We start from the raw sequence: 13,587 nt of genomic DNA on the forward strand, positions 1-13,587 counted from the left end.
TCTGATTCAAAATGTACCATTTATTAAACGTAGAAGATGAATCACCGTTTTAGAATGAATAATTATAATAATCCTGTGCCTCTCTCGCTCTCCTTTTTTAAAAAGTTGAATAGACAGATACTCCATTATATACAGTGGACACAAAATATTAAATATACTTTTCTAAAACACACTTAATTAATTTTTTGTTACTATTTTTCTTAATTCATTTTCTGTTTCCTCTCTATCTCTCTCTGTCTCTTAATATAGAGTGTACTTTTTTAGTTGTAAATTAAAACTATCAAGGAAACGAGAAAATCTCATAAAACTGGCCCGAATGGTCACATGTAAACAAACTCGTGACGTCATCACCACGCGTCACATGCAGTCAGACCGGATGTTTCGTTTGTTCCTGTAATGATTGTAACCGTATTTGCTAATAAATATAATTTGTGAACGTTATCCGCAACCAATATTGTGGTTTAACATCTCGCAACGTCTTTGAGTTACGTAAGCTACTATGTAAAACTTTAGCAAGCGGTTCATTCAACTAAACAACCAGACGAATGAAATCGCCCCATTTAAACAGCTGAAAATAACATTGAGGTAAAGTTAAGCATTCCGTAGTTATGCGCGTGTATTTAATCAAATTTCAAGAACCAGATTTGTATCGTACTTATGTATTAGATGTATAATCTTTGTTTTATAGTGTAGAATGTTATACTATATATATATATATTTTTTTTATTGTATTATTTAAAATCCCATGCTACGTGTATTGTGTTAACCTAACTGAGACTTGTTATAGCACTTATATATCATTGCTCTTTTTGTTGTTTTTGATTGCTTCCTCTGTCCTCATCTGTAAGTCGCTTTGGATAAAAGCGTCTGCTAAATGAATAAATGTAATGTAAATAAATGTAAAATATGTTATGATATCTAAAATATAATGTGTCATTTGTTTGGCTTCAGCGCTTGTGTTGAATGCATAGACTGAGTGCATCATGGGTGCTGAACAGAGTGGAGATGCTGAACATAAACATTCAGACTTCAGCGCTTCAGGTACTCAACATTATATTAGTAACGCGATTCTTACTTGCTCATGTTATGTTTATTCTTGATGTTAAATATGTTCCTCATGGAATCGACATCAGCATCTTTAAAGTTTTTTTTATTATAGACATATATCTGTTACAATGGAGGTGTTACTTGTGTTGTATATATTCTACCATGTTTATTAGTAAGTTCTGTCTCGTTGTTTCAGTTGTTCCCTCTCCAGCCAAGCATAGAGCTAAAATGGATGACATAGTAGTTGTTGCCCAAGGAACTCAGTCATCACGGAATATCCATAATGATCCAGATGTAATAAAGCTACAGGAAATTCCCACCTTTCAGCCTCTTCTGAAAGGTAAGTAGATGTCCAAATGCCAACTATCTATTCGTTTAGGTTTTGTAGGTTAATAAAGGGTTTATAATAGGTCTGGGTTGAAAATATAAAATAATTAATTTTAACCGATCTTCATTTTGATGAACCTACATCGATAATCCCGAAATCAATCTTTTAGTCTATGGTGTTTTCAGTTAATGCTCTAACAAAACTTCACTTAACGCATTATTTGTAGTGCACATCCCATCCAATAAATTGCTGCTATGAAACAAACTCTCTTCTTTTTAAATGTCAGTTTCACAATCTTGACTTTTTCTTCGCATTGTGATTTCACATTACGTAATACCTACTTTTTTCCCCTCAGAATCCTGTTTACATCTTGCAATTCGTACATTTTGTCCACTCATCTTACAATTCTAACTTTTTCCCTCCCAGTTGTGAGTTTATATCTTGCAATTCTGTGTTTATTTCCCAAATGTTCAGACACTAACAAATTCAGATTTGTAATTTTTTTGGCGAGATATAAATATGCTGTGGAAAATTCTGTGGAAAAAAAGAGAAAAAGTTGCAGTTACCTTTTATTTTGTAGTGAAATACACTTCCATAGAATCATAATTTAAAAAATCTGATATAAAACGAATAATAAAATTTGGACTCTTGTTATCAATAAGTTGATAATGATATGAATCACAATGTGTCATCTTTCAGGTGTTCTCAGTGGGCAAACCTCCCCCAGCACTGTCTGTTTAGAAAAGCTGGATTCGGCACAGGTGCTGCAGCTGTGTGTCCGATATCAGGATCATCTACACCAGTGTGCGGAAGCTGTTGCCTTTGACCAGAATGCTCTGGTCAAGAGGATCAAAGAGGTATTTGCCATTATTTCTAATGTTTTTTTCTGTTCCGACAAGCCAGCTGTGAATGCTAACCTGTTTTTTTTCAGATGGATCTGTCAGTGGAGGCATTATTCAGCATAATGCAGGAAAGGCAAAAGCGATATGCCAAGTACGCCGAGCAGATCCAGAAAGTCAATGAAATGTCAATGATTCTGAGACGCATCCAGATGGGCATTGACCAGACGATACCACTGATGGAGCGTCTCAACAACCTTCTGCCCGAGAGCGAGCGCCTGGAGCCCTTCAGCATGAAACCTGATGGAGAAATCAAATAGAGTCTGGCAACATCTGGAAAATAGAGTTTATAGTGTGTTCACTTATTGACTTTTGCTTTATAGAGACCTACCTCAGGTCATGTCTGGTTGTTACCTATGAAACTTCTCACTTTACTGTACTTTGAAAGGCTTATTGCGTGCCTGGATCAGGTGTTATTTGCCATAGAACAGGTTACATGGTACAAAATGGAAAAACTATAATACCAAAATGGTACAGGCATGTGTATATATTTACTTAAAAGGCTTAATTGAGTGCTTTTAAAGGGCATGACAACATATAATTCTGCCTCTGAAATTTAAAATGTAAAGTCATTAATGCATATGATGCTATTAAAGTTGTTGGCATTAAATTGTTTATACATACACTGTCTGTCTTCTCATGATTTATTAATGGTTATACTATTGGAGGAAAGAACATATTTTTTATAGCATTGTTATGTGATTAGGTTTGATAATTTTGTATTTTTCAGATTCTCATTAATATTGGTCATAGTAATTATTTCTATTCAGCTGAATTGGACTTTTGACAGTCAGCTGAACTATTTGTCTGAAGTTCTGAATTTAACTGATGAAGGAGCATGATGTAAAGAAAAAAAAAGTAAATTTTCAATGCCACTGTAGAAATTATTCACTCAGTGATGATTATAATTTTTAATTTAATTTAATAATTTGCTTAACCCTCAGAACGTCCAAGATGTCAATGAGTTTGTTTCTTCATTGGAAAAGATTTAATTTAATTTTAGCATTACATCTCTCACAGCTCCAGTCCGTCAATTAATGACTTGTGAATTGACAAGCTGCGTGTTTGTATGAAACAAATCTATCCTTAAGACATTGTCTTTGGTCTATAATATAAATCCATAATCCAAAAGGATTCAGTAATTAGCAAATGATTTAACACAAAATTTCTCCAAATCTATTCAGATGACAAAGAAACATAACTACATATTGAATGCCCTGCAAGTGAGTCAATTTTAAGTTCATTTTCATTGATTCGATGTTTACTGAGTCATTTGATCTCGACATGAGGCGACCCGCTCCATGAAAATTAAAGCATAGTACTTAAAGCACTATTAGTTTATTTATGTGTGAAAATTTTAAAATAAACTTTACAAAAATATAGAATAAAGTCGTAATTATTTTTTTTCTCCCCGAGAGTAAGTTACCCCTACTTGTATTCTAAACAACAACAACAAAAACCTTCTCTCCGTTCCAACAGATGGCGACAAAGATCATGTTAACATAACAGACTACAGAACGAGAGAGAGGAACATGTGAATGGCTGATCTGAAAATGTGTTGATGTCGTCAGTCCATATTCAATCGGTAAAGCAACAAACCCCGTATTAAGCTGATTAACAGGAGCGATAATGCGGCGCCTGGGTTCAGTGCAGCAGAAGATCCCATGTGTTTTCCTGACAGAAGTGAGAAACGAACCATCCAGAAAACGCGACTGTCAGGTGGGTAAAATAAAACATTTTTGCGTACGTGTTACTCTCATGATCAAAACCCTATAAACATTATAAATGCATTGAGATTGCACTACATTACAATATGGCGCATGTCTACTGTCCACGTCATTATTTTAAATTAATGTTTTAATTATTATTTTAATCAGTGCATTGCATTGGGAAACTGACCCAAAGCAATATTCATATCGAGGCAACTATATTTATAAAACCCATTTAAAAGCAACAGTGCTGTTCTAAATGCCATACAATAACTTAAATATAGATGAATAAAAATGCACGGGTAAAATGCATAATGCAATGTATATTTATTAGACTGAATTGATTACTAAAAGACTTCACTCATTCTGCAGCAGTTCCAGGTGGTGGCCACTGAGAATGTGAACCCTGCTGCTCTTGAAGCAGATATCCACTGTGCAGTATCAACTGAGAAGATTGATGGGACATGCTGCTATGTCACTACTTACAAAGGTATAATCTGTGGGTATAAATTAATGCGTTAAGGTTTTTAAAAAGTTTCTTTGAAATAAGTTTCTAATGATCACCAAGGCATTTGATCAAAAATACAGTAAAAACCGGTACTTTAATATGTAATTTATTTCTGGCAAACCTTTCACATTATCCTTTAGAAATCATTCTAATATGCTGATTTGCTGCTCCAGAAACATTTATTATTAAAATCAATGCTGAAAAAAATTGTGATGCAAAATAATATATATATATATATATATATATATATATATATATATATATATATATATATATATATATATATATATATTTTTTTTTTTATTTTACATTTTTTTTTACATTATTATAAACACACACACACACACGTAAAAATCACTGGTCAATATTCAAGCCAGTTATTTCCATATCCAAAATTATCCAAAATTTAAAATTAGGATTTTTATCAATTTTATTATTATTATTATTATTTATTATTTTTAAGGGGAACCGTATCTCTGGGCTCGTTTGGATCGGAAACCCACCAAGCAGGCAGATAAGAGATTCAAGAAGTATCAGTATTCGCGGAAGACCTGTAAAGGTATTTTTGTCCAAAATGATTTTTTTTTAATGATTTATGTTATTTCTTGGACTAACAGGAAACTAACGGATATCTTTTGATTCTCTACTAAATAACAGGATTTGTGTGGAACGTAGACGAAGATTTCCGAGAAGTGCCAGAATCCTGGATCGCTGCTCATAGATTCCAGCATGAGAATGGCCATCCAGTGCCGGACGAACATGGACACATTCCAGGTAGGGTGGTGTCTCTGGGACACACTCTTATTCCTGATCTTCTGGTCACAGGTTATACTGTACTGACTGAAAATCAAGTCTGCTGATGGCATAGATATATCTGTCACGAAGGTTGGGTTCCGGTGGATCATACCAACAAGCAGTACTGCTGGCACGCCTCTGTGGTCAACTATGATTCTGGTGTTGCCCTTGTCCTGAAGACATGCGGGGAGGATGAAGGGTTGCTTGAAATTGTCAGCATTCCTCTAGTAGACCTCATGGAGCAAACCCTTGAGCTGATCGGAACCAACGTTAATGGAAATCCATATGGTAAATATAATTTACCGATTGTTTTTTTTTTTTTTTGAAAAAAGCTCTTCAGCTCACCAAGGCTGCTTACTTGCTCAAAAACAGTAAAACAATTTAATATTGTGAAATGTTATTTAATAATAAAAAAAATCTACTTGAATATATTTAAAAATGTTAGTTATTCCTGTGATGACAAAGCTGAATTTTCAGCAGTCATTACTCCAGTCTTTAGTGTCACATGATTCTTCAGAAATCATTCTGTTGAAACCATTGTTTTTTACTTTTCCTAAATTCTTTAAAAGTTCAAAAGACATCATTGATAATATTGTTAATGTCATTCAAAAAAAACCCCTTTGATTGCTAGTTTAGGTGTTAAGGAAGTAAGAAACTGACAGGAATTCTTTTAGTTTAGGAAGTAACTCTGTGATTCCGTAGGTTTGGGAAGCAAGAAGTATCCAGTCCATGTTCTGGTGCCCCACGGGGTCCTGCGCATCCGGAACCCTCCTCCAGTGGATTTCCAGCAGCTGTATTCCTGGTTTCAGGAATGCCAAGAGGGACGAGTGGAGGGAATCGTTTGGCACTGTGATGATGGGACACTGATCAAGGTAAATAAAGGGTTCATACATTTAACCGTCTTTCTTCTGCTGCAGTTATCCACATTTTCTTCAGATCAAATCGTTTTAACTCTTCAGATACACCGCCATCATCTTGGTTTGAAATGGCCTGTCGGTGACACCTTCCTGAACGCCAGACCTGTGCTTGTCCACGTAGATGAAGAACCTGATCCAGATGCTTCTGAGAAGGACTTGTTTAAATCGTTTTCCAGCATAAACGGAAAACTCTTCAGCTGCATACAGGACATTCAGTTTGAAACCTGATCCCAAAAAATGAAACTACCAATCATTCCTGATAGACCTGGTTTTAACCAGAGTGAAGAACCTTTGCCAGCACTTAATACTGGTCAAAACTGCATGTTGTGATTTTCCGATTGACAATTTGCTCATATACGCACTTAGATATATGATATATGCGAATGCTGTGATAGCTTTATATTTAGTACTTTTTCTTTTAGAGTGGAAGTGTTTTTTATTTTATTATTATTACCGTATTTTCCGGACTATAAGTCGCACTTTCTTTTCATAGTTTGGCTGGTCCTGAGACTTATAGTCAGGTGCGACTTATTTATCAAAATTAATTTGACATGAACCAAAAGAAATGAACTAAAAATTAATCAAGAGAAAACATTACCATCTACAGCCGCGAGAGGGCGCTCTATGCTGCTCAGTGCTCCAGTAGTCTACACTAAGCAGCATAGAGCGCCCTCTCGTGGATGTAGACGGTTATGTTTTCTCTTGGTTCTAAAAGAATGCGACTTAGTCCAGTGCGACTTATATATGTTTTTTCCTCATCATGACATATTTTTGGACTGAATAAGGTTTTTAATTTTTCTAGTTTAAATAGTTTTCAGAGGATGGTTCAGCAATATGTATATAAATAAATGGAAATTGACATTGATCGCCATTTATTACAACTAAAGAGTCTCAAAAATGAGGCAGTGATTGATAGATTATACACCCTTTCAGTTTCAGTTCTTGCTCGTGAGGTCATAAATCACAATTGTTTTAAAACCTAACTTCATATGTTATTATATTTTACAAAACAACCTACTTATGAAACATTGTAGCTTAATGGTACTTGAATATAAAGCAAATTAACATTGTACATATTAGGCTCTAACTGAGCAGTAACAATAAAACCGAATGACCTGACAAACGATCTGATGTGTGTTAGCTGATAGACACGTCGATGGGAACCGCTACTCCAAACTGATCCGACAGCTTCTTCAGCTGCTCCTCCAGGATGATGTTCTTCTTCACCTCCAGATTGTAATTGTATTTAAGATCCTCAAGTTCCTCGAAAAATGTCGGGTCAAAGTTTTCCAGCTCTCTGGCCAGCTTTTTCACTTCATCCTTAAATGAAAGCATATCAATAATATTATTTATCATCATTATAATAATGTGACTTGAGATTTAAAAACTTTAGATTCTTTTAGGCATTTGTTTTTCTTCAGGGATACCTGTAATTTCTTTTTTTCAGTATTTGCTACCTTGATTTGTTCCTGGAGCTCTCTGTATCCTACAAAAGGAACAGGTAGAAGATTAAATGTCTCGTGTTGCAAAATTCTTGAATTCATCAGTGGTGATCTTACCTGGTCCTGCTTTGCTGGTTCCAAACTGCTCATCGTACCATTGAATCTGGCGAAGAAGTTGAGCTTTTTCCCTCTCAAGTTGTTTAGTGGCCAGTCTAATTGGAAAATATTTGTCAAAGAATTAGTTTTGAGTCATTTTGTGTGCTTTGTAGTCTATGGATATTTCCGCGCTTCACCTCTGGGACTGATACTCTCTGGCAAGGCCTTCATCTGTGGTGGCTTCCAAAGGGATGTTTTTAAGCAGTTCCACCTGTTAATACATATTAGGTTATTAGAATCTCTGGGAAAAGGAGCATGTTAAGCCTGGAACACAGTACGTGACTTTTCAAACTGGAACAGATTTGAAAACACATCTGCCAACTTTATAAATGGGTTGAAGAGAACAAAAGACTGAGGGTCACACACACTACCAGACTTTCAAGTCGCTCCGAACACAAACTCAAGCAGAAACATGTGCCTCGTTGCTAGCACGTTATTAATGAAAACCAATGTTCTAAAATTGGCTCAAAATTATATCAAACATGTTGTAATGGCAGAATATGGTTTTTAGTGAATAGCTGAAGAAGAATCAGTGTCTCACTTGTTCCTTCAGCTGGCTGACAGTGTGTTGTGTGGCCTGCTGTTTCTCGTTCGACTCTTTCAACTGTACCTTCAGCTCGGAAATGCTGGAGTTTTTCTTAGAGATTTCACTCTCAAGACCTTTCATCTTGTTTTCAAATAACCTGTGAAGGGGAAAATGAATGATAATAAAAACTTACATGATGACAAAACTGATTACCGGTAAGTATTTAAGTGAATGTAATACCTGGACACAACTGAAGATTTCCAGGTCTTGCTGTCTGCCCCCTCTAGAGACGGCCCCTTCGACTGTGCTAATAAGAGCCTCTCACTTGTCTCCTCAAGCTCTGCCTTTAGTTTCTCATTAGCTACTTCAAGGCTGGCTTTTGCGACCCTCAGCTTTTCTGCAGCTTCTGCTTCCTGCAATTTGCCACAAAACATACTGTAGCATGATATATTAAGAGCATGTTTTACTGACATGAAGGTAATGACAAAAAACAACACCTTTTTAATATCTTTACGTAAGCGTTCATTTTCCATCATGATTTTCTCAATGCCCTTGGTTTTTGACTCAAGTCTTGCTTTTAACTGTTCCTCTTGTTTTCGCTTCAGCTTTTCATTTTCTGACTGTAACAAAAAGATACACATTATAATAAAAAGTTAAAAATACCTATTGTCACATGACATTCTTAAAACAATATCACAATCTTACAAATTATACAGTTGCAACTTGCAGGTGGTCTTTACTAAATGTTCTTTGTTTTGCTTTGTCGTTTTTTTTTTTTAACTTAAAAATCATTCAGTAGATGCATTAATCAATAGTGACAGTAAAGACATTTATAATGTTAAGAAATATTTATATTTCAAATAAATGCTGTTCTTTTGAAGTTTCTAATCATCAGAATCCTGAAAAAAAAGTATCATCCACAGAAATATGAAGCAGCACAACTGTTATCAACACTGATAATAATAAAAGCATATCAGCATTGGCAAGTATCATGTGAAACTGAAGACTGTAGTAATGATGCAAAAAATTCAGCTTTGCCATCATAGAATGAATATTGATTTAAAAAAAAAAACTGTATCTTTTCCACAGTGTTACTGGTTTTGTGATCAAATGCAGGCTTAGAAAACTTATTTTAAAAACATTAAAGCCTGAACTTGTGAATGGTAGTGTATCATCCAACAACTTCATAAAATGTACCTTGAGTTTCTCATGGTCTCTTTCCAGTGTAGCAAGCTGCTCCTGCATATTGGCCTCTGATGTCTTCTTTAAGCTCTCATTCTCTCTCTGTACTTTCTCCACTACCTTCTTCATCAGTGCGATGGTCTTCTCCAGTTCAGGTACGGTTTTCCCACTGCGCCCAGACTGCATGAGAGGAGCAAAAGAAATCAGGGAAGGAAATCAGAGGATCAGTGTTTTAAGATCTTCGAGATGCTGCAACCTACCCCACGAACATAGCTGAGCCTCTTCTCCACTTCAGCTTTCTCCTTCTTCAACACACTGCACATCTCTTTGAGGTCAGACACCTGATCCTTTCATCACAGGGAGAGTAAAGGAAGTTGAACAGTTTTTTAAATAGTTTTTTATCATGTCATTAATTATTTCACTTTTATGGTACTTTTAATCGAGGTAGGTCCTTGTTTGCTTGCTCCAGTTGGAATCGAAGCTCCAGGATCTGTGTGGACAACTTGAGGTTTTCTTTTTGGAGCTCATGTTCTCTTTGAGATGGTGTACCAGAACCACGGCCAGACGTCTGCTGAAACAACAAAGAGATGTTGATGCTGTAGACAACATGCAGCTAAGTAACACCCAGACAATAAACACATTTTAGATACAGTATGGAGAGGGTGCGACACAAAGACACTTGCTATGGAACAACAAGCAGACACTCCGGATCCGGAAAAGGCGAGGTCACGAGCTCAAAGCCAACTAAGCTACAGGGTGGCTTTGTGTTAGTGCTTCAGTGGAAGCTCCTATGTGTTAAGTACCTTTCGAGTTTTCACTTTGCTTTTCATTGTCTGTTCTTTGTCATTAAAGGTGATGACCTCTGATTCTACAGATCCAAGAATGTCCAAGACATCAAGTTCAGTTTTAATAACACCTGTGTTCAGCTCCTTAGTGAGGGAACATTTTACATTCTCATTTAAAATATGGGCTACGTCTTGCTCATCGATGAAGGACATGATCTTGTCCATTGTTGGTTCTTCAGGCAATAGTATGGCATCACCTGTGCTGAGTGCTGCTGCTTCTTCAAGCTCTTTAGATCCTTCAGATGTTTTCAAATTTTGGCTTGGATCACCTTCAGATTTCAAAGACTTGATATGTTGTTCTTCAGGTTCTTGCTCCTTATCTCTGTCCTGTTTTAATATCCCTGGCTCTGTCTGAGTCCTACTTTCTTCTGCATTTGTCTTTTCATTTTCCAGCTGATCTTCTTCAAGAGGCTTATCTGTGATCTCTTGATGTGTCAGTCCAGAATCTAGTTCTTCTGCATCTCCATTAGTATTCAGTTCTTCCTGTGCATGTTCAGCCACTACTATATCTTCCTCTTGTCCTCCTCGAGTCTCATCTGGTTCCTCTATATCTTTCTCAACCTCTTTTTTGTTGTCTTCTTCCTGTTCACTTTTGTTCTCATTGAACAGATCTTCTGGTTCTACATCTGCAACTCTCTCTCCAACATTATCCTGGGTCTTTTCCTTATCTTGACTCACTTTTGCTGCACTCATGCTTCTGAATGAAGTCTGAGTTGCTTTATCCTCTGCAACTGCTATTTCCTTTTCAGGGACTACTTCTTTTCCAGGGATTGTGTCATTTACTAATGAAGACCGAGTTTTTTGACCTTCACTAATATCGAAAGTCATGGAATGAACAACTTTTGAGGACCAACTTAGCTTAGGCGGTGATGCCACATGTTTTTTCTTCATAATCAGAGATGGAATAGAGGAGGTATGATATATATGAGGTTTGAGAGAAAACGTAAAAATGAAATTAGTGGGGTGAAATTCATGAAAAGTTTTGACATGTAAAGTGTTACACCCACAGATGGTCTGGATGGAGATTCTTTGGACAGCTGACTCTCCAGGGAGTGAAGCCTCTCCTCAAGATAATGGTTCCTGATGGTGATATCCTCAATTGCGGCATCACGGGGTAAAGCCTGCTGCTGCCTACAAAACCAACGGTACATATTAAAAAAGAAAAAAATTGAACAAATTGGCACAATGGCACTATTGCTAGGCACTATTGCTAGGCAGAACACACTTTATCACTTTGATTTGCTGCTCCAATTCAGCATTCATTTTTTGTAGCTCCTCAATCTCTCTGTCAGCCTCGAGGGTCCGTACTCCAACTACCTGATCTGCAGACACTCCTCTGCCCTTTAGTTTCTTCTGGAGACCCACCTTCTCCTGCTCCAACCTTCATAGACATCAGCCAACATAAACATGATGATGAATCATCTACTTTTGTTCTTACTTTTAATAATAGCTAAAGTTAAGCTCACATTTATTTAAGATTCAAACTCTTAATGCATCATTTGAAACTGTCCATTATGTGTATAGATTTCAGCACAGACCTGCTGTAAAGTTCTTTGATCGTTGTTAATTGTTTAGACAGAGATTCCACTTCTTTCTCCTTCTCTTTGAGAACGCTCCGCACTTTCTCCACCCTGGCCTGCCACTTTTTACCTTCCTCCCATCTCAAGATTTCCTCTTTGAAGGACTGCAAAAACAGGAAAAATTCACATATGTACTGTTATTTTGTTGATAAATCAGATTAAACAAATCAGAGAACCATAATAATTTAATTATGATTACTATTTCGTTGACTGAAAGCAAGCTAGACTGTGACTTCATCACGAAAAAAAAAATTAAATGTGTGTGTGTCAAAGAATAAGAGCTCAAATAAAGATCCAACATCCAACTACATACGTAAAGGCTTCTTTAGTCTTACTTTTCTTGTAGTAAATGCAATTCTAGTTCACCTTGTCCTCCTTCAAGACGCTCCTCTTGTCTGCAGGCTCTGAGATGCTATTCCTGTCCAGCTCCTGCTCCAACTTACGGATCTTCTTCTGAAGAGCTTCAACTGTGGGTCCATCACTCTCAACCTGAGACTGCACAGACAAACACAAACAAAGACATCTTTATTTATTTAGACTCTTTTTATTTTGAATCTGACTCTGACTTTTCTCCGTCTCCTTTCATAAATGTAAGATTTTCGAATGTTTTTGAAAAAAAGTCTCTTAAGCCCACCAAGGCTGCATTTATTTGATCAAAAATACAGTAAAAACAGTAATATCGTGAAATATTATAATCATTTAAAATAACAGATTTATATTTTAATACATATTCCTGTGATGCAAAGCTTAATTATTTTATTCATTACTCTAGTCTAAGATCCTGCAGAAATCATTCTAATATGCTGATTTGCGGCTCAAGAAGCATTTATTATTATTATCAATGTTGAAAACAGTTGTGCTGCTTATAAAAACTGTGATTTTATATATTTTTTTCAATATTTATAGTTTAAAATTTGTATAGTATATAATGTTTTAAATGGTAGTGTACATGACTTCAGTAAAGAACTTTGTAAACAAGTTTAAAAGGTGCTACAGTAAATAAAGCTGTACTCAAACATTGTAATTGTTAAAAAGCTGAGTGAACCATGATTATACATACAAATGTTTTTTTTCTTCCCAGTGATCACAAACTCTGATAACAGCGAGGAAGGATCTGCACAATGGTGTCTAGACGTATTCACTGTCATCAAAGAAGGGCTCTGTTCAACCAGACACAGAGCAGAAGCTCTTCTTTTGCAGACAAAAAAGGGCCGCTGACTCGGTGTCCAAGGGCTTTTGAGTCACTGGTAGAATTACTCAAGAACAGCGAGACATAAATGTCTTGACCTTAACCACTCACAGTACAAGTAAACAAGAATGAAAGACACACATGTGGTCTAACCTGTAGGCCGCTGCTGAGTCTCTGGAGCTTCTTCTTCAGCTCATTCAGCTGATCCTCCAGAGTCTCTTTTTCACTCTGCAGCTTGTTATGTGTTTTCTGGCTCCTCTGCAGATCCTTGTTTAAGTTCTCCAGCTCCTCTCTCAGTGAGTTTTCTCTGGCTTTTGCTGCTCGTACGCCATCTTTAGCCAGCTGGAGCTCCTCATTAAGGTCCTTTACACGTGCCTGATGAGGAACACAGGGATATACAATTGCTTAGGGTTGGGATAAAATTCAGTCCTCTTAACATGTTATGGGTGTTAAGAATCAAAATT

The 13,587-nt window shown here is 36.4% G+C and overlaps 3 protein-coding genes across 5 annotated transcripts in view; 2 read left to right on the forward strand and 1 right to left on the reverse strand.

Moving 5' to 3' along the window:
- Positions 1–348: 348 nt before the first annotated feature.
- LOC132133249 (BLOC-1-related complex subunit 5) lies at positions 349–2,897 on the forward strand. Its single transcript, XM_059546045.1, has 5 exons — positions 349–585; positions 952–1,041; positions 1,244–1,387; positions 2,075–2,232; positions 2,307–2,897. The coding sequence occupies exons 2-5, from the start codon at positions 984–986 to the stop codon at positions 2,532–2,534; spliced, it is 588 nt and encodes a 195-aa protein (XP_059402028.1). The 5' UTR covers positions 349–585; positions 952–983; the 3' UTR covers positions 2,535–2,897.
- An 888-nt stretch (positions 2,898–3,785) lies between these two features.
- Positions 3,786–6,650, forward strand: LOC132133250 (RNA ligase 1-like). Of its 2 annotated transcripts, none has more exons than XM_059546047.1 (7): positions 3,786–3,993; positions 4,359–4,473; positions 4,955–5,050; positions 5,149–5,265; positions 5,377–5,574; positions 5,989–6,158; positions 6,246–6,650. In XM_059546047.1, exons 1-7 carry the CDS (start codon positions 3,904–3,906, stop codon positions 6,429–6,431), a joined length of 972 nt encoding a protein of 323 aa, XP_059402030.1. In that variant the 5' UTR covers positions 3,786–3,903; the 3' UTR covers positions 6,432–6,650. The 2 variants fall into 2 exon arrangements, with proteins under 2 accessions (XP_059402030.1, XP_059402029.1); XM_059546046.1 differs by having other exon boundaries at positions 3,787–3,993; positions 4,356–4,473.
- Positions 6,651–7,058: 408 nt separating this feature from the next.
- cep290 (centrosomal protein 290) overlaps positions 7,059–13,587 on the reverse strand; it is a 68,591-nt gene continuing 62,062 nt past the window's right edge. For both annotated transcript variants that reach the window (XM_059545847.1, XM_059545848.1), the window contains 16 exons: positions 13,277–13,498; positions 12,301–12,429; positions 11,893–12,038; positions 11,580–11,735; positions 11,362–11,485; positions 10,313–11,239; positions 9,943–10,080; positions 9,770–9,856; positions 9,525–9,689; positions 8,825–8,947; positions 8,568–8,740; positions 8,343–8,484; positions 7,939–8,012; positions 7,763–7,857; positions 7,631–7,689; positions 7,059–7,523 (listed from right to left, as the gene is read on the reverse strand). In XM_059545847.1, coding sequence (XP_059401830.1) covers positions 7,341–7,523; positions 7,631–7,689; positions 7,763–7,857; positions 7,939–8,012; positions 8,343–8,484; positions 8,568–8,740; positions 8,825–8,947; positions 9,525–9,689; positions 9,770–9,856; positions 9,943–10,080; positions 10,313–11,239; positions 11,362–11,485; positions 11,580–11,735; positions 11,893–12,038; positions 12,301–12,429; positions 13,277–13,498 — 2,943 coding nt within the window. In that variant the 3' untranslated portion in view covers positions 7,059–7,340. The remainder of the gene's footprint in view (positions 7,524–7,630; positions 7,690–7,762; positions 7,858–7,938; positions 8,013–8,342; positions 8,485–8,567; positions 8,741–8,824; positions 8,948–9,524; positions 9,690–9,769; positions 9,857–9,942; positions 10,081–10,312; positions 11,240–11,361; positions 11,486–11,579; positions 11,736–11,892; positions 12,039–12,300; positions 12,430–13,276; positions 13,499–13,587) is intronic.

The sequence above is a fragment of the Carassius carassius genome, chromosome 50 (assembly GCF_963082965.1).
Source record: "Carassius carassius chromosome 50, fCarCar2.1, whole genome shotgun sequence".
Classification (NCBI taxonomy): domain Eukaryota; kingdom Metazoa; phylum Chordata; class Actinopteri; order Cypriniformes; family Cyprinidae; genus Carassius; species Carassius carassius.

Excerpts from the sequence above, each read along its gene's own strand:
- LOC132133249 (XM_059546045.1), top strand. The coding sequence starts at position 984 with ATGGGTGCTGAACAGAGTGGAGATGCTGAACATAAACATTCAGACTTC. Across the intron at positions 1,042-1,243 it reads TTCAGACTTCAGCGCTTCAG|TTGTTCCCTCTCCAGCCAAG; the intron begins GTACTCAACATT and ends TCGTTGTTTCAG. Across the intron at positions 1,388-2,074 it reads CTTTCAGCCTCTTCTGAAAG|GTGTTCTCAGTGGGCAAACC; the intron begins GTAAGTAGATGT and ends GTCATCTTTCAG.
- LOC132133250 (XM_059546046.1), top strand. The coding sequence starts at position 3,904 with ATGCGGCGCCTGGGTTCAGTGCAGCAGAAGATCCCATGTGTTTTCCTG. Across the intron at positions 4,474-4,954 it reads CTATGTCACTACTTACAAAG|GGGAACCGTATCTCTGGGCT; the intron begins GTATAATCTGTG and ends ATTATTTTTAAG. Across the intron at positions 5,051-5,148 it reads TTCGCGGAAGACCTGTAAAG|GATTTGTGTGGAACGTAGAC; the intron begins GTATTTTTGTCC and ends ACTAAATAACAG.